The following is a 26,496-nucleotide window of genomic DNA, read 5'->3' as shown; positions in this document are numbered from 1 at the left end:
CGACTTTCCAGGAATCCTCCAGTGCGTTTGCAATCTATCATGAAATCAAAGGGAGGGGAGCCATTTTACACCGAAGTCTATGGAAAATAAAATATGATGAAATTAAAGGCGACATGTAATGGGAAGTTGACTTTAACTGTTTGTGCGCGAACAGTTGGGTCTCTGATTAAATTCGCCGGTGGTGGCAGAAATTGATAATCTGAACATGGTGGGGTGGCCATATTGTGCTCTGGAGAGACTCTGACAGTCACCGGAAGTGTCAGAAGTTGGCAAAGTTGAGAGTAGTTTAGCATTGTCGCAGACGCTAATAGCTAGCATCTTGTTTTCCATTTTATAGGTACGCATTATCCCGTCACGACAAACCCCCGCTGCCTCTGTTTTCATCATTGTGAACGGTTTTGTTGTTTTCTTTGGTCTGTTTAATACACAAATGTTAAAATACAATTTTCCCCCCCCCAAATTGCCAACTTTGTGATTTGAAAATTCTATTAAATCGCAATTTGAACTTGATGAATTGTTCACCCCTATACTCCCCGTCGAATTTCCAAGTTTTGTGGAACGCGCCGCGAGCATACCGAATTCAGGAGCAGATACAAGAAGCGTTATGAAGGCTTCCGGCTGAGCTCAGAGTGGTCACGCGTGGTATCCGAAGCGAAGTGGGCTCAATGAGCCGAGAGCAAACACAAAAGACGGACCTTGGACACCAGCCGCACGCCTCCCTGGTCGGCAAACAATTCGCTCGCGCCTGCCGTCTCTGCCATGTGCCAGAGCGCCGAATTCCCGGCCCTCCGGAAGCTAATTAGCGCAAAGCGGGAATTCGCGCAGTGCACTCCGCTGCGTCAACAGATGGTCGTGCGGTCACAAATGAGTTGTATTTGCCGGGGTGGTTTTCCTGAACGCTCCCTCTTTCTTTCTCTTTCTCTCTCTCTCTCCGTGAGGCTTGTGCTCCTCGGCGTCGATTAAAGTATAAATCAACAACGAAATGCCACGCTCGTGCTAATTAACTTTAGCTCATTATGAGCTAAATGATGATGGCAGCTGGCCCGTGAGGCAGGCAAAGAGCAGCTTTACAGTAGAGACTTGCTGCGCTTTCACGCCAAGTCAAGGATGCAAGCGAAGCTTCAGTGCTCCGATGGAAGGGGACATATTGTGGAACATTGACTTTTTAATTGTTTGTACACAAATATTCTAGTGGGGGCTGCGGCTTTCTCAATACGGAGGTACCTTGATGCGCTTTTTTTTGTTCTGTGAACACTTGTCTTTTCCATTGGAAATGGCATGAAGCTATTCCACCCCCGCCAACAAAAAAAAAACGTTTTGTTTTTTTGTCCAGAAGAAAATTATAGGCAATTTTAGCATTTTCTCATCTTGAGAAAGCTGTCTAAGTACAAAAAAGATTACAGGGGGCCACACACACACCACACATATCAGTGAATTTAACTAATGAGCCAAAAATGCTCATATGGAAAGTGTACAGTAGTGCTTTGAGATAATTGTGTCCCAATTTACACATTTTTTAAATGCGAGTCGTCATTTGTCTGATTTTTTTTTTTTTTTTTGCTTTGACTTGCAACCGCAAACTTGAGATACGAGCACTTCGTAGTGGCAGTGAACTCAACTCTCTTGCAGTGGTTTGGCAAACAGTGAACAATTCGTCAAAAAAAAAAAAAAACGTTTCGTCCTGTTCCGACATGGCACTCCCAGTTGAGGTTTACCGTCAATATAAACAAAATAAAAAGAATGACAGATTGAGCATTGACAACTGCATCTTAGCTTCATGCTGAACAATGCAAAAGGCCATTGACAGTCACAAGTGTGGTCATGGAATGAATTAAACTCGCATCTCGAGGAACCAGGGTGCGTTAATTTTTTTTTTATAGGGTATTTTAACAAAAACATGACACAAATGCCATTAAGACATCAGGGAACTATTTTAAATTGTCCCAAAAGTGCAAAATATATCTCCCTTAAACAAGCATATGTCGCTTTGTAAGACCTGCGCAAATTTTCACGATTCACTTTTTCGTCGTGACAAGCCGGCAAACGTGTGACACCCCTCTACTGGGAAGCGTTGACGAATGATCCCATTAAGCCCTTGTCAAATGCATTTCAAGCCGTCACCTTTTTGGGGGGCAGAGGGGGGCTAAATGAGATCTATTTTACAAGTGGAGAAACCCGGGGGTAACCATGGCAACAGAATGGCGGGGAAAGACTTGTCTTCACCGTCAGTCATTGATGCTTGCGCCTTAGGAAGTTCCCGCGGCACGGCGGCCGTGGGACACGGTGACTGATGCGCTCGTATTAGCATATTCTGGCAAGAGCGTCGAACAAAAGATGCCGGAGGGGGAAGCGGAGGAAGACATGAAGGGAGGAGGAGGAGTGCTGCCATTTTGCCAAAGACACGGAGCGGGCTGTCCCGCAAACCCGCATATCGTCGACGACCATCATAAATGGCGGATTCGGTGGAATCACAGGATTCAATGTGATTTAATGCGGGGCTCACTTCGACGCGGGGACAACAATCCATCGAATCAGATTATGTCAATCTTGAACGAGGCATAAATGGATGAAACCGAAAGCTCACAATCCCACTCGTTTCCTCTGTCACTCTGGTTTTTCGCCTCAAAACTTGTCCCAAACTGTTCCGCTGGCGCCCCTCGAGCCGATTGATCCCCTCGACCTCAAGATGAGGTCTCGACGAACTCCACCGAGGGTTTGAACGGACTCCATTTCGAGCAACAATGAGGTCATCCGGCGGGTCGATTGGCAGCCAACCAATTTAAGAGCAATTATCTTCCTCTCACGACGCGCTGACTTTATCAAGTTTGCTCTTGCGGTAACACGAAAACAATCCTTACATGCAAGCATTAGCGTGTGAGTGTTGGCTGCGCTTGTGTGTGTGTGTGTGTGTGTGTGTGTGTGTGTGGCGAGTGGGGGCACTTAACTTTATAGCAGTCAGTGGTTTTCAATTGTTGTCACCCTGGGATCCGCATTTGCCTATCGTTGCAAAATTGCAATCTAGAGTTCAAATGTCATTTGGAGTTCCAAGTGCTGTGTGGTGGCAGTGACTCAACTCACTTCACGACAAGCTGTGGTTTGGCAGATAGAATTAGAGAACAATTCTTCGCCAATTAAAAAAAAAAAAAAAGAGAGGCTTTGTGCTGTTTAATGCCACTATTAGTTGCAGTTGGCTGTCAAACTAAACATAAAACAAAGAGAATGACATATTGGGGATTGAAAAGAATCAAACTGCAAAGCCTTTCGGTGCAGTAGCTAAATGCTAACGCTAACTAGCGCCTGCTTTCGACATGATTTTAACTGAAAACCGACAAAAAGGCTAGAATTTGTTTTCAAGACCGCAGTGTTTCGAGGACAAAATAGACATTTTCTCTGTTATCATAATAAATACAAACTGTAATTATGGAAAATCCCAAACAATTCGAACCTTGCTCTGACAGACACGTCGGTGCACAACGAAATCTAGTTCCAGGACTGAAATCGTCTTTCCTTCTTTCTTTTTGCATTTTATTCTATTTTTACGACTCCCGCCTGTCTGCCGCCATATCTCTCCGCCGACATGACACCATCGTGTCCACCCCCCCCGCCGTAGGCCGAGTGCCATTGAAGCAGAAGTGCCAGCAGACTTGTACGGAACCGCGTTCTCCCATCCCAACTCGCCTTGAGCTACGCGAGCAGAGCTGCCCGGGATGCGTGACGCTCCCGATAAAGAGATGAGGCATGTGGCTCCCAGCGCTTCGTGGACATGAGCGGAGAGAGCAGCGTAGACGCTCATTGGAATATGTGGGGAAAAAGAATGAATAGCGAATAAACACGACGGAAATGCCTCTGGCCTCCCGCTGATGGACATTTAAAAAAAAAAAGATAAGAAAAAAAGATAAAGCAAGGCGCACGGTCGTCCATACGGGCTGCGGGTCAGACGCTAACCTGTGTGCGGCCCACTCGTAAATACACAAACACACACACTCTCACCGCTCCAACATTCATCTGCCAGCTTCCAATCCTACAGCACAAACACCCCCGCAAACACACACAAACACGAGTCGGTTGAGTGCACTTGTAGGCATCTAATGATCTCCATCTCTCTCACCGTGAGCCGCCCACAAAAGGAGAAAGGCGGGCGCTCGGTCCCGACGGGCAGGAGATTGGACCACCCCTTGGCTCCTGCCCCAAGTAACAGGCCAGCATTGCGGGGAAATAAGGAAGAAAAAAAAATCGAATAAGGAAAACGGAGACGAAAGATGGACACTAAGGGCCCTTGAGAGAGACTTGCGGGGATTTGTTATCGGGCTAATAATCTCGCTGGTTCAGTGGAAGGAGCAAGCTGGGAGGATGTAAAAGAAGGTAGTGGTTATTTTTACAGCGAGTATCTATTTTCTCAGGGCTATTTTTATGACCGTTTCCCTGAAAAGCCAAACTTCTGTCGGGGCTTGGTTGGATCTGAAATTAGGTATTGAATTTCTTTTTTTTTTTTTACAAGCTGAGGTCGACGTAATTGATTTCAACTGTTGTTTTGGCCATTGGGGGCGGGCAAGGTGGTCGTAACCAAGCGAGGCAATCCCGACAATGCTTGGAAACCTGCTTGACACCTCAAATGCTACACGTTTTACTCGCATCGGAGCACATTTACCTGCAAGCTCAGTTAAGCATTTGATGATTTACTTTGCAAGGTTTCAAGGTGTGTCCTTACTTAGTTTAGTTAGCTTATTGCTAATATTAACGCAAAATGGTAAACGCCATATTAGCGCGAACAAATCGTATCAACGTGGCATTGTTGCGGTGGAGATTTGAATCCAAACGGTGGAGCAACACATGTCGACAGATATATTACAAAACACATAGGCATATATTCTTTATCCTCATGAAGGATTTTTGTTTTCTCCCGTTGTGTAACCGTATGTGATCGCAGTGCACACACTGGGCTATTTATCCTCATTAAAATAAACACTTTTTTGAAGATTGTTTTTTAAGGGGGTGGGGGGGGTGCGAAAATGATTCATGACAAACAGAAGCTCCTCGCGTAGCGTCACATTAATGGTCTGCCTAAAGGTGCAATAATGTAAGCTTTGACAGTCAAGCATGCACAACGTGTTTTCATCCACCAGGACAAAATGAAGCAGCTGCAGCTATCGAGAGGATAAATGGGGCTGCCGTCGTGCGAGCACCAAGTAATCGTATCAAAAACTGCATTGTTCCATGACTCACACTTGATGAAATGCACTTAATCTAATCGACTTGATTAACACGCGTTGCGCAATTCCATCTCTGTGTGTTTTGTGAGCTGCCACCATTTTTTTTTTCCGGAGGCTGGGTCGTATGGCTTGCTGCGGCGTTATTTGCCCGTCGCCTGGGAAGCGAGAGCGGCCGTCGTGTGATCACTTTGATGAAAGAATAGCGGCATCTGCGTGGCAGTCTGGCGGTAACTGTACTTAACTTTGTCACATACATTTACCGCCCCCGAGGTTACACTCCGGTCGGCTCGGAACATGGCCGAAAACCGTTCCAGCGACGGGAATGTCAGTCCCAAGACTCGGAAAAGTCAAGACTTGAGGGAGATGACAACTCGTCCTACGATGCAGTGCTTGTAAAAAGCAAAGCAAATGTTCTTAAATGCTTGTTTTTTGTCATTTTAGCTGATTAGCCAGATAAAGCATTTCGAAACTTTTGTTCACCATGAATGACCGACGACCTGAAAACTCAAATGTAAAAACAGACACTTGTATCCATCCAGGGCGGCCCGGTAGACCAGTGGTTAGCACGTTGGCTTCACAGTGCAGAGGTACCGTGTTCGTTTCCAGCTCCGGCCTCCCTGTGTGGAGTTTGCATGTTCTCCCCGGGCCTGCGTGGGTTTTCTCCGGGTGCTCCGGTTTCCTCCCACATTCCAAAAACATGCATGGCAGGCTGATTGAACACTCTAAATTGTCCCTAGGTGTGAGTGTGAGCGTGGATGATTGTTCGTCTCTGTGTGCCCTGTGATTGGCTGGCAACCAATTCAGGGTGTCCCCCGCCTACTGCCCGGAGACAGCTGGGATAGGCTCCAGCACCCCCCGCGACAATAGTGAGGATCAAGCGGCTCGGAAGATGAATGAATGAATGTATCCATCCATCCATTTTCCAATCACGGGTCGCAAGTGAGCTAGCGCCTATCCCAGCTGTCATCAGGGGTACACCTTGAACTGGTCGCCAGCCAATCACAGGGCACACTTAGTCGAACAACCATACAAGCTCACAATCACAATTTAGAGTCTTCCATTAACCTGCCATGCATGCTTTTGGAATATGGGAGGGAATCAAAGTACCCGGAGAAAACCCACACAGGCATGAGGAGAAACTCCACACAGGAAGGGGCGGAGCCGGAATCGAACCCTGCACCTCCGCCCTGTGAGGCGGACATGCTAACCAGTCGGTAACATGTAACATGCGCTTGCAAAAGTGCGCACGCCCTCTCATGACTGGGATGTGGCTGTTCAGACTGAATCATCACACTGGAGCTCAAATTAAAGGGGAGTCAGCATACACCCGCCACCACTGTTACATGAACTTCAGATGCTCTAGTAGTCTTTTGCTGATGATTTGTGTTGCTTTCTAATGGAAGCAGAAGGAATTATGAACTGTTCAGAATCACAGTCAGTTTTAGCACAAAAAAAAGAACCCCGCTCAATCAAGTTGGGAAAAGTGTGATGATTAACATAGAACAGGAAATGTGACTGATTGCGAAGTACAGACGTGCAGTACACATCCTAGCTGGTCACCACAATATGGCCAAAGTACACGGCAAGAAAACACACCCATGCACAAGAGACAACGTGGAAATTCAACACAGGAAGCCAAGATTTAAACCCAGAACTGCAGATTTGTGAGGCAGATATGACAACTGCTATTCTACAGTTATGTCTGAAATCCATTTTAAAAGGCGAAAAAAACCACACAACCATTTGGCCATACAACTGAATAATTAACACCACCCCCCAAGATATTTGGTAATTAGAACAAATACAAAAACCTCAAACTGTGCTCATTAAATATTTTCATATCATTTCAAACTGATCATTTTCCTCGAAAACTAAACTGTTAACAGGTTATTCCAGTTTTTCAAAAAAAAAAATCAGCGACTTTGATCTGCAAATCACCTATCCATGCCAGCAACATATCGCAACAGGTAACAATTAATTGTTCTCCCACTAGATGGCAGAAGGCACGCAGTTAACCCCTGTATGCACTTTTATTTTAATGTAAACTATGTTCCCTGGCTCAATAAAGTTTGGCAAACGCTGTACGATGTTAAGACGGGACTTGTGGCAACTTTGAGCATTTTAGAAAGAAGGAAATTTGTGCACAGATTGGTTTCTGTGTCCATAACTGATTTTTTATGTCTTAAAATGTAGCAATTGCAGGGGCATGCAGAGCTGGGGAGGGCGGGGGGGGGGGGTGTGGATAAAGGGGTGGCAGCCCTCGTCATCCACCTGGGCCGGAAAATTTTCAACGATAGGTTGTCGGTGTTGACGGTTTAGTCTTGTAGAAGTGGCGTCCGCTTTTCATCAAGGGGGTACAATTAAATTCAAATCGTAAAAATATAGATTTCGGGGGGCATAAAAAGCCGCCGTACCTAATTACTGTACGACTTTCCTAGTTCGACAAGGCCTTAGCGGCATCCTGTGGCACGAAAACTCATGACAAAGTGCTATTTTTTTTTTTTCACCCAAAACCTCAGATGGGTTCCATGATTATAAGAACAGTGAATTAGTGGCATTGTTTTCGAGGGCTTCAACTTGGAGTTTTGCACAGCTTTCTTTGGAGTGGGCGGATCTCACCTGAGCATCCAGAACCACTATTACGCATCTGCATTCCAAAAACAAAAATGAAATCATAAACCCACGCGTCCCACGGCCTCCGCGCACAAAAACGCCTCACGTGGGTTAACCCTGCAGGCTCCCCGCGTTATTTACATTTTTTAAAAAAGGGAAGGGGGGTGTGGGTGGGGGGGGGGTGTTACCGGCCTCCCACTCTCTCCCTTTCTCTTGCCCTTTTTCCTTCCACCCCCTTTCAGCTCTCACGCGGCAGTTTTACGCATCCGCCTATCGGGACGATCATCGGGAATCTTTCCTCCTACCGTCTGGTGGCCACGATGGACGCGTGCGTGGTGCCGTGGAAGGACGAGGGCCAGGACATGCGCGACTTCTTGAGTCCCGGCCGGTCGCTGGTGTCCACGGCGTCCGAGCGCTCCATGTGCCGCTGGTGGTGGCGGCGGTCGGTGTCGGAGTAGCCGCGGTGCTTGATCTTGATCGGGGTGCGCGGCTGCCTCCAGAGGTGCTGCGGGGGCTTCAGGGTCGCCTGTCCTTCGCGGGGCACGGGCAGCGAGAGGGACAGGCTCTTCTTGGAGCACGGCGTAGGCGCTTCCATCATGGTCCAAGAAAGAAATGATGAAATCAAAAGAAAAGAAAGGGGGTTGTGGAGAGGGGGGGGGTGGAAAAGAATTGATTTGGGTACTTCACGTGTGGCTAATCGGACTCTTTTCTATGTGTCATGTGGCTGGGAGAAGAAATCACAGTGCTCATGTGCGGGTCCGGAGTCGGAAATCCTCCAAAAATCGGTGTCGATCGGATTCATCTCATGGCGCTCGGTTTGGAATTAATCTCTCATCTCTCGGTCGGTCCGGCATTCAGGTGAGGAGGCGCCGCTTCTCCTCAACTTTGACACCTCCTCTGGTTTCATGGCGCGCCGGCTTGGGGGGGGGGTTATGTTTGTTGAAAGGAGAATGTATTGCTTTTTCTTCCTGGGGCCACTTCTCGCAGAAGCTCCTTATTGCTCTTGCAAAAGAAATTCCAAAAGAAATCGCCCCCACTCCCCAACCCCCCCGCGCCCCAACACACACCCCCGGGCGGGCTACGACGCGGAGCCGCTGGATGCGCCCCGACAGCGCGGGGAAGCCTGGCGAGATTCCTCCATGGGGGGACGTGGAGATGAAGGAGCTTTCATCCGCACTCTCGTGTCGTCCTGATCAACCATCCGTGCTCTCTTTTACTTCACATCCATCCCGTGGTGAGGGGGGGTGGGGGGGTGAAATAAAAAATGAGGTTCTTCTTCAGTGTGGTTCCATCCACTCCCTCGTCCTCATCATCACTGGTGGAGTTCTCCGACTGTATTGGCTTCCTCTTCTCTCTCTCTCTCTCGCTCTTTCTCACCCCCCCCCCCCCGCCCCCCCTCGCCTCTCTCTCTTTCGCTCTCTCTCTTGGTCTGTCTGCTGCCCTTCGTGGTGGTTGGTTGCTCGCCTGTTCTCCTCCATGATTTGTTAGCTCAACCCTTTTTTTTTTAATGTGAGCTCATCCATTGTGGTTGTATTTCCCTCCCACCCTCTCGCTCCTCGCGAGCGGCGCGCACGCAGCGTAACATCCAAAGTATACGTCGTACAAAATCACTTCTGGCATGTTTTTCCACTTTTTGGTTCTCTTTAAGAAAGAAAAAAAAGAAAACTCAAAGTCACTACGAAGGACAGACGTTGGTGTTGGTCTTTTTTCCTGGATGCTTAGTGCGGTGCGGCTAAATCGACCAGCTGTGACTTTTGGCCGAAATTACGTTAGCAAAGAGGAAATTAGCTGCAGACTCGCGTAAAAATGCGGGTTAAAAGTAACCCGAATGGGGTAAAACACTGCAGCTAACTCAGCATGGGCTCCAAAACGGACCGAGACAAGTGTTGTGGAGAAAGTGTCAAACTCATTTTTGTCGTTCCGTTTTCCCCTTCGGAGGGCCGTTATGACTGTGAATCTTGTAAAAGCACATCCTATAAATGTTTAACCACCTCCTCCACGGTGAACAACAACTTGATGGATAACTTGTTTTGAAAATATTGTTGTTCGGGATTAGATATCACAAACTTTTGACATTTCCGTTCAGCCTTGAGCAAGCATCATGGAAGTTGAACATGCTTGATTTGCTTTCGCGGGCCACATAAAATGATATGGCGGGCCAGATATGGCCCCCGGGCTTTGACTTTGACACCTGTGCAGTAACCCTATGACATACGATGTCTACTGTCGTAACCGCTTTCCCTGAAATTAAATTTCGGTGATAACGGAGCAATATTATTACAGTTACCGAATCCGGTAATGTGTTACGATCCGTAGCCGTCGCACGTGGTGGAAGTCCCGAATAAACACCGCACGTGCAACAAGCTGTGCATCAAGACAAGACGACACCTTTAAAACAATGCAAGCAGACGGTTTGGTTCGGAGATAGCGACATGATTCTACTCTTTCAAAGAAGTTGAGCTTGTCTCATGTCGTATAAGGTTTGGGTTGTTCCATTACCGGACCGAAGTACCCGGAGAAAACCCACGCAGGGGGAGAACATGCAAACTCCACAAAGGCAAACCGGAGCCGGAATCGAACCAGCCGTCCACCGCCCAAATTAATTACATTCATTCATTCATTCATCTTCCGAGCCGCTTGATCCTCACTAGGGTCGCGGGGGGTGCTGGAGCCTATCCCAGCTGTCTTCGGGCAGTAGGCGGGGGACACCCTGAATCGGTTGCCAGCCAATCGCAGGGCACACAGAAACGAACAACCATTCGCACTCACACTCACACCTAGGGACAATTTAGAGTGTTCAATCAGCCTACCATGCATGTTTTTGGAATGTGGGAGGAAACCGGAGCACCCGGAGAAAACCCACGCAGGCCCGGGGAGAACATGCAAATTCCACACAGGGAGGCCGGAGCTGGAATCGAACCCGGTACCTCTGCACCGTGAAGCCGACGTGCTAACCACTGGACTACCGGGCCGCCTAATTACATTCAATGAGAACTAAAAAGTAACTTAAAAGTCAAACTCGACGAAAGCCCCATCGCCATCCTGGAGACTTCATTTCACCAGCACTGAAGGATGACAGTCACCGAACGCTCCGTCAGCGTCCCATCCTTTTGCTTTACGGCCTTCAAAATTTCTCGGGTATGCGTTTTACGCTCACGTGGGCCAGCAATCGTTGAAATGTCAACTGGCCTCCGTATTTGCGGAGACTTACTGTCCGCTATGTTATGAATAATATCTGCGGGGATTCAACTCAATCGTGTGAGTCATGGTTTGGCCGGGGGAGGGGAAAAGAAAGGAGGGAGGTGTTTAGGGGGGGGCTTAAGTGGACCTGCAAGTTCAGCTGCCCTCCAGTCAACCTTCCCGGCGTGGGTATGAATAATGTATTCATATGTCAGATTGGTTTTAGGGTGAGAGGGCGTGACGTTGAATTCCAGCGTCAACTGGACGATTAGTGCATTTTGGCTTCATGGGGGTCGGGTGGGGGGGGGGGGGGCGCTTGAGTGGCTTCGGTGACGCTCCGCCGATGGGGAATGTTGGGAATGCCGGGAATGGATGCCATCTGGGCCAGAGTAGACCTGATGAAATATTGATGTTGCCCTTGCGTGTGCACGTGAGTTTGTCCATTTTAAGTGAGCTATATGACAACCCCCGCCCCCCCGGCCAAAAAAAAACAATTAAAAGGAGGGGGGAAAAGCATGCACCTGCCTTTGAAATAGTGGGTGCTTTAAAGCTTTTTAAAAAAATTTTTTAAGCAGGACATGCCCACAGTGCTTGAGAGCGGGGAGGAGCGCTTGATTTTTTGTAATTCTTAAGGCTCCTTTTGTGATTTTTTTTTTTTAATCATTCAGATTTAGTTGGCTTGTTATCAACAATCTTCCGTTTGGTGTGTCAAGTTCTGATGACTTCTTTTCACTTGACAACAGCAGGTCATTTGTTTATATTTGCACATGCATGAAAATCCCTTTTTTTGTTGTTGTTGTAAAAGACATTTGCTACCACACTGAGAAAAAAACACGACTCATTTTTAATATGAGTATATTCAAACTATAATTGACTGAGATTTATGGTAACAATGTTTGCGCCACAGAGCAAGGGAAAACCGTTCTGTACACGCTTTTTTGTTTTGTTGGGGTTTTTTTTTTCGCAAAAACAAAACTTGAAACATTTCTATGAATTGCCCATCTTAACATCTGTTGCCTTGAAATGGTTTTTGTTGTTTTTACAGTATACTACCAATACTCAGGACTGCCAGCAGATAACTTATTTTAACACTGGCAGTTAAAAATGTGCTTTGCACGTCTCCAAATGTACTCTAAAATTCAAGGGTTAACATTTTCCCCTTGACCCCCCTCAAAAAGAAGGATTTGAAGGTTTCAAGGTCGTAACAGAAATTTCCTGCGCAGAGACCGCACATCGAACTTGAGAGTTTCCACAGTATTTTCTTGCCGTGCTCACTGCTCAAGGCTTATATCGACATGAAGAGGCCCGCTCTCGGGGGAGTAGGATATCCCCCGTTGGACCTCGGACGACAGCGCCAAACTCGATTTTCAGAGCTTCCTCGGCTCCGAGAAAGTTGCGCTAATGGCGTCGCCGGGACAAAAAAGTAGTAACCCGAGAAGGGAGGCCAGCGTTTGAGTGACCGCATGGTCGTTTCTCCTCCAGCCTCTGCAAACTATTAGCGGACACAGGACACCAGGAAACTCGATTACGCACACACACACACACACACACGCACACACACAAATGCAAATTGACAGCGCTGGAGCCGCAATTATTTGGATCAGGACAGCAGTAGAGTTGAAATAAAACAGAAAAAATGGCACATGCCATTGTTAAGGATTTTACAGACATTGATTTGTTTATTGATTGATTTATTAACGAATGCACTCTCATGTTCGGTTCTCATAAGTTGTTAGGCAAGGTGACGTGCTTTCGAAATGCTGGCAACCTATCCCCCCCACACACACACACGAGCTCCTCCACGTGAATGTGGAGAAAAGAAGAAAAGTAGGGAGGGAAAACAAGTCTTCCACCCAAAAATAGCAAGCACGCGTACACGCACATACACACGCGCGGAGCGAATGTTTTGACAATATCGAGGATGCTGATCAGGTGCCAGACAAGTGGATAGAAGAGGAAGGAGCGCAAGTGGAAACAATTAATATTGAGCAGGCTGTTATGTTACGAGGGAAAGAGTGGAAATGACGATGAGGGGAAGCTTTGGATTTCGACGCTGTCGCCTTCAAGCTCTCAGGAAAGACGAGCGAGACAGCAGGTTGAAATTGGGTGAGTGCGTGTCTGGCAGTATTGCTCTGTCTCGCACCAAAGCAGGAAAACTGTGCTCAAGAGAAGACGATAAGGGTTGCAAAATATTGTCGAGCTAGGTCATGCTAACGAGTCATCGAGCAGTCTCGTTTGTTTCTTTCTATTAAGAATGTGTTGGGCAAAAACTAATTTTTTTCGGTAACGCGGTAATTGGGTCAAAATTGTTTCACTGAAGATGAATTAAGATCATTTAGAACATGGCCGTTGAATATGACCCCCTTAGGTTTGCACCTCAGGGGTGTGAGCCACCCTGCGATTAAATGGCTGATCTCAAAAGACTGAGGCGGCAAAAAAAAAAAAAACCCACAAAGAAAAAAAACACTGCTACAAAGTGAAGACTGTTGTGTCATGCAGCGGTGTCAGTTTAGGCATGGCAAAGAAGGTACGCTAACATTAACGTGTTCATTTCTGTCATTTCAAGGAGACAAATTGCATTCAAGAGGAGACTGAGGGCAGCCCCCCACTCCCATGAAAAAAATAGAGCACTACAGCAAAATGGAAACTGCGGACATAGCGTACATGGGTATGCTAATGCTAATGTTAGCTTGTGTGTTTATTTGCCACTTCCAGGAGACAGCAAAACGGAGCGCTGCATCCAAGTGGAGACTGTGGATCCAAACAAAGCACGTGGACTGTGAGGCAAAGACCCTAATAGATCTGCTACGTGAAATTGTATTTGCTGTGGCTGCACACTACTATTTTGCAGGGAATATAGAAATACAAAGAGTCACAATTTAGTTTATTTTCCCCCATTTTATCTATTGTTTGTGAATTAATGCAACATCATTCAAGCAGGATATTTGCGCCCTTCTGGCATCTAATAAGAAGTAACATCATTAAAACTCGGTCCAAATGGAGTTCAACGATGCGAAAGAGCGCGCGGTAGCTACCTTCCACGCTGTGCAGCTTAATGGAGTGTTTGTCACCGAGGGGAAGTGAGCTGCTTCCCTCTGACTAATACTGCTATAAACAGCAGCTGCGCGCTCCACATACGCCATTTGCTTACATTTTTAGCATTATATTTTGTTTCCGGCACATAGCATTGCAATAAATCATTCCCATTTGGAGCGTGGAAGAGGGACCAAAAAATAATTTTGCAGTGATTGCTATTTTGCAGAGGTGGTTCTCAAACTGAGGTTTCAAGGATCCCCACAGGTCCACCACATCCAGCTAGCGTCTGCAAAATTATTTGGGATAAATTGCCCCGTGTCATTTTTTTAAAAAGTACACACAGACTGTACAGACTGAGACAGGCAGAGCAATAAAACTAACGATGTATTCCTCACTAACTTACCTTTAGCCCAATTAAAAGCTCTTATCTCATAAAATAACATCCTGATGATTTGTAAAAACATTAAAAATAGTTAAAAAAGGCCCACTTTTTTCTTCTCAAAAATATGCATTTGTTTCTGTGACATATTCTTTCCTCCAGAATTTGGCAATATTTTAATTCCAATGGTCTTTTGGGGGACCACACGGTACCGTGGTACCTTTAGATATGAGTGGACCCCCTTATGGATTTTTTTCGCCAAATGGCCGTTTTTTGGGTTTGACTTGCAAGAGCAAAGTTGATTGTGTCGTATCGTGGCAGGTGACTCACTTCATAACAAGCAACAGTTTGGCAGATTAGCAAATAATCTTGGGGTCAGGGGAGGGGAGAGCGTTCAAGATGCCACAGAGATAATTTTCGGCTGCATTTTGTGATGGATACCAACAATGGGACAAATAAGGCTAACAATTAGCATCCATGTTGTGGTTGTGGTGGCGTTTAAGCAACTGATATGTGAAAACAAACATTGCCGCACTAAGACAGATAATACTCACAGTCTGATATTCTTTATCCTCTGCAAAGCACAGCTGTTCTCCTGCTGAGATACTGCTCCCAGGTGCCCATGGTGCGCAGACCAGAATGAGCAGCTCAATAAGCATTGAAGGAAAAAGTGAGGCAAAAAAAAAATTAATGAATGATTTCATAAAGTAAAAAAAAATTATAAATCATTTTTTCCTCATTAAAGAACACATTGCAATTTTTGAGGTGGGGGCTTCAACTGATTAATGACATTTATATTCAATGGGGGAAGATGATTTGAGACTTTTCAATTACAAACATGGACATGGAACTAATTAACTCATTAAAGGCACCGCTGTAGTTATGTTTGACTAATGTTGAGATCATGAGGGGGCTTCATGAAAAAGTAAGAGGCCACAAAAAGCCCCAAACTTTGAGAAACTGTGTCTGCAGGAATGGCAGAAGCATTCAGATTGGGTGTGAATATAGTATCCACGTCTGTATGAGCTGCAGGTCTGAGAGCATTCAAGATGACAAATACGACAGAAATAAAGCCGGCCGCTGGTGAGCCGCCGCGATCGTAATGACAGCCGGGCTGGAAATAAACCAACCAGCCGTATCATTCTGCGGTATTTTTTAAATTGATTTTTTTTTTAAAGTGAATAAAGCAAGATCGTCCTGGAGAAGAACTTTATCCAAATCTTTCATCCTTTGAGCTCATATTTTATACCAACATTTCAGTGCCGCAATGCTCCAGGGCTTCTTTCCGATGTCAATCATGTCAACAGGAACTTACTGAATCGGCTGAAACTTCATTTGACCCAATGACTTCGAGGGCACATATTTCAAAGTAACTTTGGAATTGCTTCTATACCAATAGAGTGAAGGTTTGCATTACAAATTAAATATGTTCTGTGACCCTGTTCACAAAATGAGGTAAACTATGTGTCGACTGAAGTGTGTGTGTGGGGGAGAGGAGAATGACTGTTCAGGCCTCCCACCCTCACGAAAAAAAAGTTTGTAATCAGTTTTAAATTTTTAAAAAGTAGCACACTACAATACTGTACTTCATAAAAAAAATATATGGTTATGGCACAACCAAATAGAGTGTACAGAATAACTGATTTTTGATACATTATGTGCTTCAACACAATGGATAATGACCCATCATTGCATTTGGCATCCCCGGTTTGAAATTGAAGCCAGGCACTGCCCTGGCATACCCCGTCCGCCCACCCCCTCTAGTTAATTTTTTTTTCTTTTTCCGTATCTGCTCGTTATCAAGCGTTGAGGGCAATTATTCTTCCCTCATCCACAACAAGCTGCTAAATATTCATGCCGACCCCCCGACGCTTTTACACGCCTCTAATGGGTTACATTAGAGGCGCCCGCGGGCCTCCCGCCACCTGATAACAGGAGAGGGGGGGGGGCACACGAATGGGGGCAAGGGCACCTTAAGCAAAGCTCCCAGCTCGGGCAGCAGCTGTTGGGCCTCGATGAGAACTTGACTCGTTTACCGCGCAGATGCTTCACTTCCACTTCATGGCGTCACCGTTTAAAGAGAATCTCTTTGTGACGGACACACACCGTGCTAGGCGCTTAATACAAAAGTACGTTGACGGTACGGTGGATTTCAGTTTGGAAAAGTGGACAACGTAACTCACCAAAGGCCAAACCGAGTCAAAACAGTCCGTTTGTTTGGCAGTGTCAACTTGAAAGCGTCCAATTGTTTTGCACGAGAGGGCCCCCTACGGGTGGAGGGTGAAGGTTACAGCGTGTCAATCGGTGCTAACCTAAGTCTCTCAAACACTTGATTTCAAAAGCTTTCAACTTGCTGCATTAGCGGTAACGGAGCCAGCTGGTGGACTGGCTACAGAAAAGGGACGTGTGGTTGCCATGGCAATAAGTCCCTATTACGACGATTCAAACGATTTTTCTAAAAGCACCTTTCAAGTAAACCATCAACAGTCGGATGCGTTTACTTGAAAGGTAGCAATTGTTCCATATTATAAAAAAATGAAGTGACAGCAGATTGCGTTTAAATAATATTTACTTTCTCTCTTTCTCTCACACAAAAATTACAAAGGTGACCATGGAAGAGACAGCGGTTACAATCAAGTGAAATCGAGTTTTTGGACCGTGTCTCTCGGCCTTTGAACAAGCTGCAAAATCATTCAGAAGCACCGGACCAGAAGACATTCTGGCTGTGGAACACAAACATTTCGGGAAAAGAGAGAAAGGAATGAAAACTATTTACACAGCAAAATAAAAAGACCACCAAAGAGGTGGTGGCGGCGTCAAGGCTCAGGATAGTCAGTCGTCTTCTTGCATGGAGGTAATGGGTTCTTCATAATCAAACTGTTCACTTGAAGTAAAATACGTTTAAAAAAATGCACACAAAAAAAACATGGTGAATTGTTTGGACTGCCAGAGGACTTAAGCGCTTAAAACCTGTCAAACAAAAAAAAAAAAAACAAGCAGCGTGACTAGTGCGCTCCGAATGCATTCAACTCGTGGAAAGTGGGGGACAAGACAACTCCTCAGGTGCCAATCAAAGGACAAGTAAACGACATGAAACAAGCTCAGAATACTTTTTTTTCTTTCTACAATTCTGTCAAGGCAGCCGTGTTGGGTGGAGTGCAAAAGGAAAGGGGGGGGGGGGGCACCATAAGACAGGTTCACAACGAAGGCATCCCTTTATCTGAATAGTGTGGAAGACATCAGTATCGGACTTCAGTGACAATCAAAATACTGGCCAAACTATTTGCTTACACGTCAAACAAGGAGGAAAAAAAAAACAAATGACTTGATTAGCTTAACTTTGTAAGGTCCCTGCTGGTAAACATCATCAACTCCCACCAACAAGAAATGTAAAGCGCTATTTAAAAAAAAAAACCAAAAAACTAAAATTATATGTACACAAACAAAAAAGGAGTTGGGGAGGAGGGGGGGGGGTAATTTCAAGAGGAGATAATTGGAAGAACCTCCAGTCAGTGTCGATCTCGTCACATCCTGGCTTCTCCCCGGCGCCATTTTGTGTTGTTTTCCCTTTTAGAAGATGCGCTTGCGCTTCAGGTAGGAGTCCGCGTAATGGCCGCCCAGACCTTGGGAATGCTGGCCCACATAGCCGCCCTCGGGGCTCGGCTCCGGAGACGGGATGAGGGGGGAGAAGACGCGCTTGTGGCTCCCGATGGGGGTCTAAAATGGGGAGGCGTTGAAGGGAAACTGAGTTCCTGGTATGAAAAAAATGAATTTGGAGGGGGCTGGATGCCGGCATCCTTTACTCCATCCAGTGGGGGCGGGGGGATGCCATGTCAGCAATTTGTTACCTTCTCTGGGTGTGGTTCAAGTGGCAAAGGTGGAAAAATATCCCTGACGTAGCCATTTCGTTGGTGCTAGACACTTTTGTACCGATAGTGCGACCTGGTGTAAAACGTTGAATCATGCGAATTTTCCCCGTGTATAAGATTTGCTTAAAGTAAAAAATTCAGTCCCAAACTTCTGGCACCGTCACCCAAAAAAAAAAAAAATTTTAAATCAACTTTCAAACTCTCATTATTGTTATCGGTATACGAGTTTAAAACTTCTTGAAGCGGGGCGGGGTTATTAAATTCTAAATTAGCTCTCCAAGTACCACCTTGTCTGAAGCAAACGCACTTGCGATCCCGACTGGTAGGCGCGTCCTAATTTCCAAGTCAAACACTTTTCAATCCTTTCATTCATTCATTCATTCATCTTCCATACCGCTTGATCCTCACTAGGGTCGCGGGGGGTGCTGGAGCCCATCCCAGTCGTCTCCGGGCAGTAGGCGGGGGACACCCTGAATCGGTTGCCAGCCAATCGCAGGGCACACATAGACGAACAACCATCCACGCTCACACTCACACCTAGGGACAATTTAGAGCGTCCAATCAGCCTGCCATGCATGTATTTGGAATGTGGGAGGAAACCGGAGCACCCGGAGAAAACCCACGCAGGCCCGGGGAGAACATGCAAACTCCACACAGGGAGGCCGGAGCTGGAATCGAACCCGGTACCTCTGCACTGTGAAGCCGACGTGCTAACCACTGGACTACCGGGCCGCCCACTTTTCAATCATGATTTATTATTATTTTTAGGTGTTGCAAGTGTCTGTGCTCTTCTAGACTTATCATTATATAAAAAGAGGGGGGGTTACCTTCATTGTGTTGACAAGTCCTGGAGGGTAGCCAGAGGTGTGGCTCACAGGAGGCATCCCCACGGCCTGGGGTGGGGGGGAAAAATACTTTGACTGGGTGTGCTTTACTACACAATCTTCTGCAGTGGTGATTGAACATGGGCTTTTTCTTTGCTACAGCCGCTCGCACGCACATATGAAAATCAATAGTGTTACATTAAAGAGAAGGCTTTAAAAAAAAAAAAAAAAGAAAGAAAGAAAAAGTGACATCAGCTTGAGACTCACCCTATTAAGCTGGCTGGGAGGCAGGCAGCCATTAGCGGAGGCGTCCGAGCTGAAATACGAGGACGGGGGCGGGCTGGGCGGCAAAGTGAAGTGGGGCTGGTTCAAGTCTGACGGATGAGAGAGCTGACCAAACCAGAAAAAAAAAAAGGTGGCGTCGTTTGTCACACTTCGGCCACGGTGCCATAAATTTCATCTCATTCAGATAATTCAGGAGGGGGTGGCGGGGGGGGTGTCTACCTGCTGTCCGAAGCATGTCGAGTCACCCATGTGGTGATTCTCTTGCTCCTCGTACAAGTGCTGCAGCAGCTCCTGACCACAAAACACCAGGTTGAAGAACTCAGCTAATGAGTTGCAGAACACATCCAACATGGAGGATGTCAAATGCAAGCGACAAGCGCGACATGTTGAATTGGAATTGACGGTATATACGCCCCCTTTTGTACTGCGCTTACTCGGTGAAGAGGAGGATATTCTGCATTGTGAGAATCCTGGTAGTGCAGGTTGTAGCTGGGGTGCATGGCGAGGTGTTGGTTGGACACATTACTTAGCGTGGGTCTCTTGTATGGGTGAGGTCTGCAATTGGCTCCTGGGAGGACCGTGAGCCAACGTGGAGGGAGGCGGCCATCAGACATCGAGACTCTGAGAGGAACGTTTGGACAGACGGGGTCGACTCACCTGAGGGAAACGCATTGTTGGCGGAGAGAAAGGAAGTCTGGGGAGGAGTCACGTCTTTCGATGGGTCTCCCAGGATGGAGACCTGGTGGGGGGGACGAACTCCAATTAACAACCCATTCAGTACCAGCCAATTCTCGACCAAGTCTGAAAAGACGTTTAAAAACGTCTTTGGGAGTGAATGAGTTCATGCGAAGAAACGAAGATTGCTGAATCCTAATTAATAAGTTTTTTTTTTAATTATTTCAAAGAGAATTGTCGATTTTGTGGAGCTTGGCTGTACGTGAATTCATTTCTAGCACCGCCGCCGTGTTTTCGAATGAACCATCGGACTCTTCACAGAACTGAAAATGCATGGAACGTAGACTTCAAAAGTATACGTTGGAAAATTGTTCTATTTTTAACGGAGGCCGTTTCAAATTGCGCATGGGGTGGTTGAGCGTCGACTTGAGAGGGGAAATGACAGAAGATTAAACGGCCAAATGAGGCATCGAGTTCGGTGGGGTTGCCGGGGCGGTGCGGCCTCACCGCTCGCGCCGCGAGGCCGTCTGGCGCCATCATGCAGCCCGGCAGAGGCACAGACAGACGCTGCAGAGTGGGAGAGGGAGTCTGCGGGAAGCCGGGAGACTCCTGATCCCTTGTCATCGCGCGGCTCAGAGGCGCCTGCTTCAATGCGGGTAGGGGGTCCAGACCTGAGACTACGCCACCTGTGTGTTAGAGTACGGGGAAGAAAAAAAATCAACAACAAAAAAACCCCCAGACCTTTTCATTTCAGAAATTAATCCATAGGGGGGTGACATTGGGGGCTGTGTCGGACCTTGAGGCAGATCTCCCAGCAGATGGAGTCCCTGCTGGACGGGCAGTGGGGCCAGAGGAGTCTCGGGCAGGAGTCCTGCCTGCTGGGCAGAGGAGAAAAAGAGCAGAGTCTGAGTGGCAAGGGAAGGTCACATGCTGTCCAGCTGTGGTTAAAGCACTCAAAACTCACATACCACGCAAAAAAAAAAAAAAAAAAAACACGGACGGCGGAATCAGTACAACCTTTACAGTACTCACCGCCATTTTGTTAGCTTGTAGCACTTTATACTGATTGTATCACGACAAGTCAACTAAGAATTCATCCCATCAAGGTATGATTCAAATGCACTCCCCAGTCAACTTTAGGTACACCAGCTAAATTGCCAAACGTGGAAAATGATATCGTGACAAGATCTTTGCTCATTCAGATTGACAGTAAGCGAATGCGTTTGTGCTTAATGGAAATATAGAAAGCTCTATTAATAATAATATTTAAGATATTACGTTTGTCTAATGTAATTACATTATATTTAAATAGGAATAATTAAATTCATACTATTAATAATACATTTTCTATAATAATAATTAATGAAAATTATTGGGAATTTCTCCATTGTCAGACAAACATTCTTTTTTCTTATCTGAATACTTTTCATGGCAAGTTTGCTCCACATTTTTTTTTCTGCCTGCGTGTTATAAACAAACAAACAAACTTTCAGCTGTTACAATACTACGGTTGCCCGTAGCAAACGTGAGCGATCTAATGCATGCTGTAATCGCGACATCTACGACTCCCGGCGCTCTCATGCCGATCAATGGAGACTTCCACACTTCTCTCCTAAACAACAGCTTCTATCAACATGTGCAAAGGAGGAAGGAATAAAAAAAAATGCTACACCTCCTGGATGCAAAATGCCAATGTGAAGAGAGCCGTGGTGTATTTTCAATTGAGAAGACTCTTTTCTTTCTTTTTTTTTTTTTTTAAAGATTGAGAAGCATTTGCACCGATGGATTTGTTGTGAAGCTAAATAAGCTAAACGCCTCAATCAGACGCACGTGACACTAACTTCTCTCCAAAAACCAGCACTCTCATCTTTCATCGCGCTTGTTTTTGATCTCATTAGACGAAGCAGGCGTACCTAATGAAGCGGCGGGTGAGCGCATGTGCTAAGTTTGTTATGGGAAGGTGTTTTGGGGGTGTGAATGGGAAGAAAGCACTTCACACGGTCAGGCACAAACACCATTAGCACTCACACAGGCTACTAGAGGGCCTTTGTGACCGTACAGCACCTGAGCCCAAAGAAGAGGATTTCCCAGAAAGGCTTGCTGATGGAAAAGTGGGAAGGAGAGGAGGGAATGAGTGTGTTGGAAGGATGAATCAACACCGTCTGAGTGCTTAAGGGTCGAGATGAGAGAGGGGGGGAAAAAAAAGGCTGTTGGCACCTGCTGGGCTTTCGCCTGATTTTGGAGCAGCAACTGGAGCAGCATGGCAGGGAGAGCCGGGTTGGCGAGCAGCGGCATGGAGGGGGCCGCCCCGAGGAGACCTGTGCAGCGGGACGTCAGGCGCGGCGGTGCAAACGGAGAATAAAGTTCGTTCAGTTCACCTTGTTTGTGGCTCTGCAACAGAGGGTTGAGCAGCATCTGGAGGGCGGCCGGGTTGTTGAGACCCGAGAGGATCTGCATGGTGCTGGGGTCCGGAAGGAGACCCTTGCCCCTGTTCACAGACTGTGGGGGGGTTGGATCATTAGATCGTGCGCACATAAACAACTAAACTTTTTGTCTAGATAATACAAAGTTTAGAAAAATAAGTTCCGGACGAAGTGGAGGTCAACCGGGATTCCCTATGCACTGACTGCAGCCAACTTTCGAGGAAACGCCGTCTCAAAAAGTGGGTCTGGTGCACTTACCATGGTCTGGGCTGCGATCAAAGCGGCGAGCATGCTCCGGCCGGGTGGACCGGGGGCACAGAAGGACGCTCTGATGCGAGTGCCGCCCAGCAAACGGCCATCTGACAGCTGCTGAGCTTCCTCGGCCATCTCAGCCGTAGCAAACTCCAGCACGGCGAAGCGCCGGAAACTTCCATCTTGTCCCTGAGCCAACTACGGAGGGGAGAGGTGGAGGCACAGGTCATTTCAAAACAAAATCTACAAGCAACCACTCCCCCTTGAATATGTGCTTGTTTAAAAAAAAAAAAAAAAAAAAAAGCGAGTAAGCCAGCCTTGCCTTTGTTCAGCTTTGTCACACACACACACAATGAAACACTGCCGTCGTACCACAAGAGCTCAGTGCATCAATACACGAGTACCACAGTAGTTACAATTGTGAAAATAAAAACTACAATTACCCCCCCCCCCCACCCACCTCCATTTTTAAAATCTCAATCTGTAGAATGAACACTAAAAAGATACCAGAAAATGAGCGGCCACGCGTGCTCAAAAGAGATGTACTCTGTCATTCCAGAAACGTCTGCTGAATGACACCACCTGGGGGTGTCAGGGGGTCATCACCATGGAAACCAGCAACGGCCCACAAGCAATCTGAGCTAAAGGTGATTGGCGGTGAGAGATACACATGGAACCCCCACCCCCCCCCACCCCCAACCCCATCCCCTCTCTCGGCCACCACACAACATCCTCTTCCATCAGGTCAAATGTACACTATTTTTTGTTGTCTTTACACGTGAAAAAAAAAACAAAAACATTGAAACATTTAGCTGCCAATCAAGGGCATTCCAAAGCAGCAAGTGGCGCCATTACCCCGAATAGCGAATGAGTTAGCACAAATAAACAACAATGCCATATGGTGGAAGACATTTCTGGAATGTTTAACTTCTATGGCAGCCTAGAAATACTGAACGGGGATAAAATCCATCACTTGCGTGACTATGAACCGCAGTTGTACTTTGAACGGGAAAGCCGGACTGTAGCCGAAGGGAGAAAATATTTTGGAGAAGTAGCAGTTCATGAGATAACTACACCACAACACGCCAACTGTCAAATCTCAGTCACCGTGGAGTGTGTAGGGGGTTCTAAACATTGTAATGTTGCATCACTGCATCAATGTGCGGCAAGTCTGACCTGACAGAAAACTGGTGGGTGGGCATCAGCCAGCGCGTTGCGGAGGTCTTGTGGAGTCACGGCACTCTGAGGCAGCCGGTCCACACAGAGACACTTAGAGTGCAGCATCGGGTACGTGAGCGAGCCCACCTCGGTCCAGTGCACGTAAAGCATGCGCGAGCCCAGTTGCTTCCCGAGCAGCTCCGACTTAGCCCGGGCCGCCGAGTCCTTCTTCATGTACTCCACAAAACCGTAGCCCTTGGAGTGGCCGTTGGATGCCCGGTACACCAGGAAGCAGCGCTCCAGATTACCGAAGGGGCGCACCAGCTCCTCGAACTTCTGCTGAGTGAAGGAGCGCGGCAGGTTGGCGATACACAGCAGGGCGTCGGTGGGCTGCAGCTGCACGGAGATGTCCCGATCGCGGAGCGCATGCTGGTGGAACTCCTTGATGGCACTTTGCGCCTGCTCGCCGTTGAGCAGCGTCACAAAGGCTGTCGGGCGAGGGAGATAATAAGAATGTTAGTCGAGCTACAAAGCTAATATTGAACTTGGGGTGCGCAATATGGCTTTACAATATAATCGGATGTTCTAAACTTTCACGTGCAGATTTTATTTATTTAATTTTCAAGTACACAGATGACCAACCTGTGCCCTTATATTTGTCTACGAAGCAGTACTTCAAGTCATAGTTGGCCAGCAGATCGTGAACCTCCTGGAATAGAAAGAGCAAAATAAATGAATAAAAGAAATATTAATAAATACATTAACTAATGAATATTGAAAAATGCAAATACCCCCATAAATAAATCTACATTCTGATGGAAAACGCTGGCCGTCTTAATTTAATTCTTTATTTTCGTGATCCGTGGGGGTGAAGTAGGTTGCTGGGAAGGGGCGACGAGGACAATGACAGACTCTGTTGGGAGGAGAAAATTGTTCGACGTTGCGTTTGTCCATTCATAACCAAACGGCGATGCTGTCGAGCACTTTCTGAAGCGTTTTGTCCGCACGCCTTCCACCTTTTGTTTGAACGAAACTCGCATCTCGAAACCCCACCAACTACTAACACCCCCCTTTTCCCGAACAATGGTACCACCCGCAGGCCCCACTGCTCCCCACGAGTCACGCACGTTCCAAAACAGGGGGAGAGGAGGGAGAGTAGCACAATATGGCATCCTAAGTTTTATCAGACCGATTAGTGTGGTTAAAATCTGACACTGGGCCAACGTAAAAGTAATATAAATTGATACGTTGGGTGTTACTAATCCACATTTGTGACAGGGGCTGTTGTTTAATGAAATGAAATTCCCCGGCGTGGACACTGGCGAGGCCTGACGGCTCAAATCACACTTGACAGTTATCAGTCCGGCGGGGCTTAAACACGAACGCATTACTACAAGTACAATGTACAACCATTCACTTAATTCGTACTGTAAAGTGTGGCTGATTTAAGAGGGGCGGTTCAATGTAGGCAAAAGGGTGCAAATTAACATTAATAAACTACCTTGTGTTCATTGGCCAGAAGGCTAACAAGAGTAGCTAGGTTAACACTGACTCTCCAAACAAACCCTGTCACATCAATCACTAAAAGTCTTCATGCTTGCCTGGTTGCTGATGTCACACGGCAGATTTTTTATGATAATCTTCCTGCGGTTGTAAAACTCCCGTCGAGTTCTCTCCAGGCGGCTCTGAATCTCTTGGGGGCTCAGCGGTGTTAAGTCTTCGTCGGCCCGACGCCGGCCCTTGCGTCCCACTGTCGGGACCTCTTCGCCGGCTTCGAGCTCCGAATGCCGGCGCTCTCCGAGCATCCACTTTTCGCGATCGGCGGGTGCAGCGAGGTCGTACTTTTCGTGGAGCGGACGGGCGACGAAGCCGAGCACTGCGTCTGTGTTTTCTTCTTTGGCGCTTGTACTCACAGACACGATGGCCGCCATCGCTCGACTTGTTGGAAGTTTTGGTTGTGGTGGAAAAGCCAGTCGCATTTGAGCAGTTTAAACAATACACACATGGGTCAATCGCCGTCTGATTGGACGAGGGGTGCGTGACGTCATTAGGTGGGGTCACGGGTGTTTGTGCTCTGCGCAAACCAGAAGAACCCAGGGTGAAGATCGGATTTTAAAAAATATATTTTAATTAAAATTCTGACCAATATTTTTATTCATTTACCTGATTTCTATAATTTCCGTTTTTAACTAAGATATATATTTGGGAGTCCTTTTTACAGGGTTGGCTGTTTAAACAGGTATAGTTTTGGGGTGGAACGGCTATATGAAGTCATGATTAAAATTTCTTGCTTTCAGCATTTACACATTCTAGTGTTCGAGCTTCTTGAGGACTCCTTGACACAAATCTTGACTATAAAGTTCTTGCCGTGTCTTTTGCAAATTTACCCACATCCTTCACAGTGCATGTTATTGTTTGTCAAATGTCATTAACGGGTGTGTCAGGTGTGTGCTGAAAATGTTCAATAAATTATTCAATGTAAATTAAACAAAAACCTCCTGGTAACTGTTACAAGTGTATACCTACATGGGACACTTCTGGAAACTTGATTGTAGAAGCTTGGTCCAAATTATCCCAAAGATATTGCTGGTG

General features: G+C 46.7%; 2 protein-coding genes across 3 annotated transcripts in view; both read right to left on the bottom strand.

Moving 5' to 3' along the window:
- Positions 1–14,991, bottom strand: part of pde4a (phosphodiesterase 4A, cAMP-specific) — a 54,010-nt gene extending 39,019 nt beyond the window's left edge. The window contains exon 1 of one of the 2 annotated variants that reach the window (XM_052048309.1): positions 14,973–14,991. Coding sequence is in view for 1 of the 2 variants with exons in the window: in XM_052048307.1 (XP_051904267.1) it covers positions 8,129–8,421 (293 nt within the window). In the remaining variant the exon portion in view is untranslated. Of the gene's footprint in view, positions 1–8,128; positions 9,172–14,972 lie in introns of those variants that run through there. The other variant, XM_052048307.1, reaches the window with a different exon arrangement.
- Positions 14,992–16,969: 1,978 nt separating this feature from the next.
- On the bottom strand, positions 16,970–25,927 carry raver1 (ribonucleoprotein, PTB-binding 1). The gene is made up of 15 exons (XM_052049450.1): positions 25,506–25,927; positions 24,547–24,613; positions 23,923–24,392; positions 22,753–22,944; positions 22,450–22,570; positions 22,289–22,389; positions 22,100–22,171; positions 20,868–20,946; positions 20,579–20,757; positions 20,054–20,135; positions 19,831–19,964; positions 19,616–19,687; positions 19,379–19,501; positions 19,115–19,180; positions 16,970–18,135 (listed from the first exon to the last, which is right to left on the bottom strand). The coding sequence occupies exons 1-15, from the start codon at positions 25,881–25,883 to the stop codon at positions 17,989–17,991; spliced, it is 2,283 nt and encodes a 760-aa protein (XP_051905410.1). The 5' UTR covers positions 25,884–25,927; the 3' UTR covers positions 16,970–17,988.
- Between the last annotated feature and the right edge of the window lie 569 nt (positions 25,928–26,496).

The sequence above is a fragment of the Hippocampus zosterae genome, chromosome 17 (assembly GCF_025434085.1).
Source record: "Hippocampus zosterae strain Florida chromosome 17, ASM2543408v3, whole genome shotgun sequence".
Classification (NCBI taxonomy): domain Eukaryota; kingdom Metazoa; phylum Chordata; class Actinopteri; order Syngnathiformes; family Syngnathidae; genus Hippocampus; species Hippocampus zosterae.
This window is presented reverse-complemented; position numbering and strand designations above follow the sequence as displayed.

Bases quoted from the DNA above. Each gene is read 5' to 3' on its own strand.
- raver1 (XM_052049450.1), bottom strand. From the start codon at position 25,883: ATGCGACTGGCTTTTCCACCACAACCAAAACTTCCAACAAGTCGAGCG. The intron at 22,945-23,922 runs GTCAGACTTGCC...TCCCCTCCGTAG, and splicing joins ACCCACCAGTTTTCTGTCAG to TTGGCTCAGGGACAAGATGG. The intron at 18,136-19,114 runs GTAACCCCCCCT...TCCCCATTTTAG, and splicing joins GACTTGTCAACACAATGAAG to ACCCCCATCGGGAGCCACAA.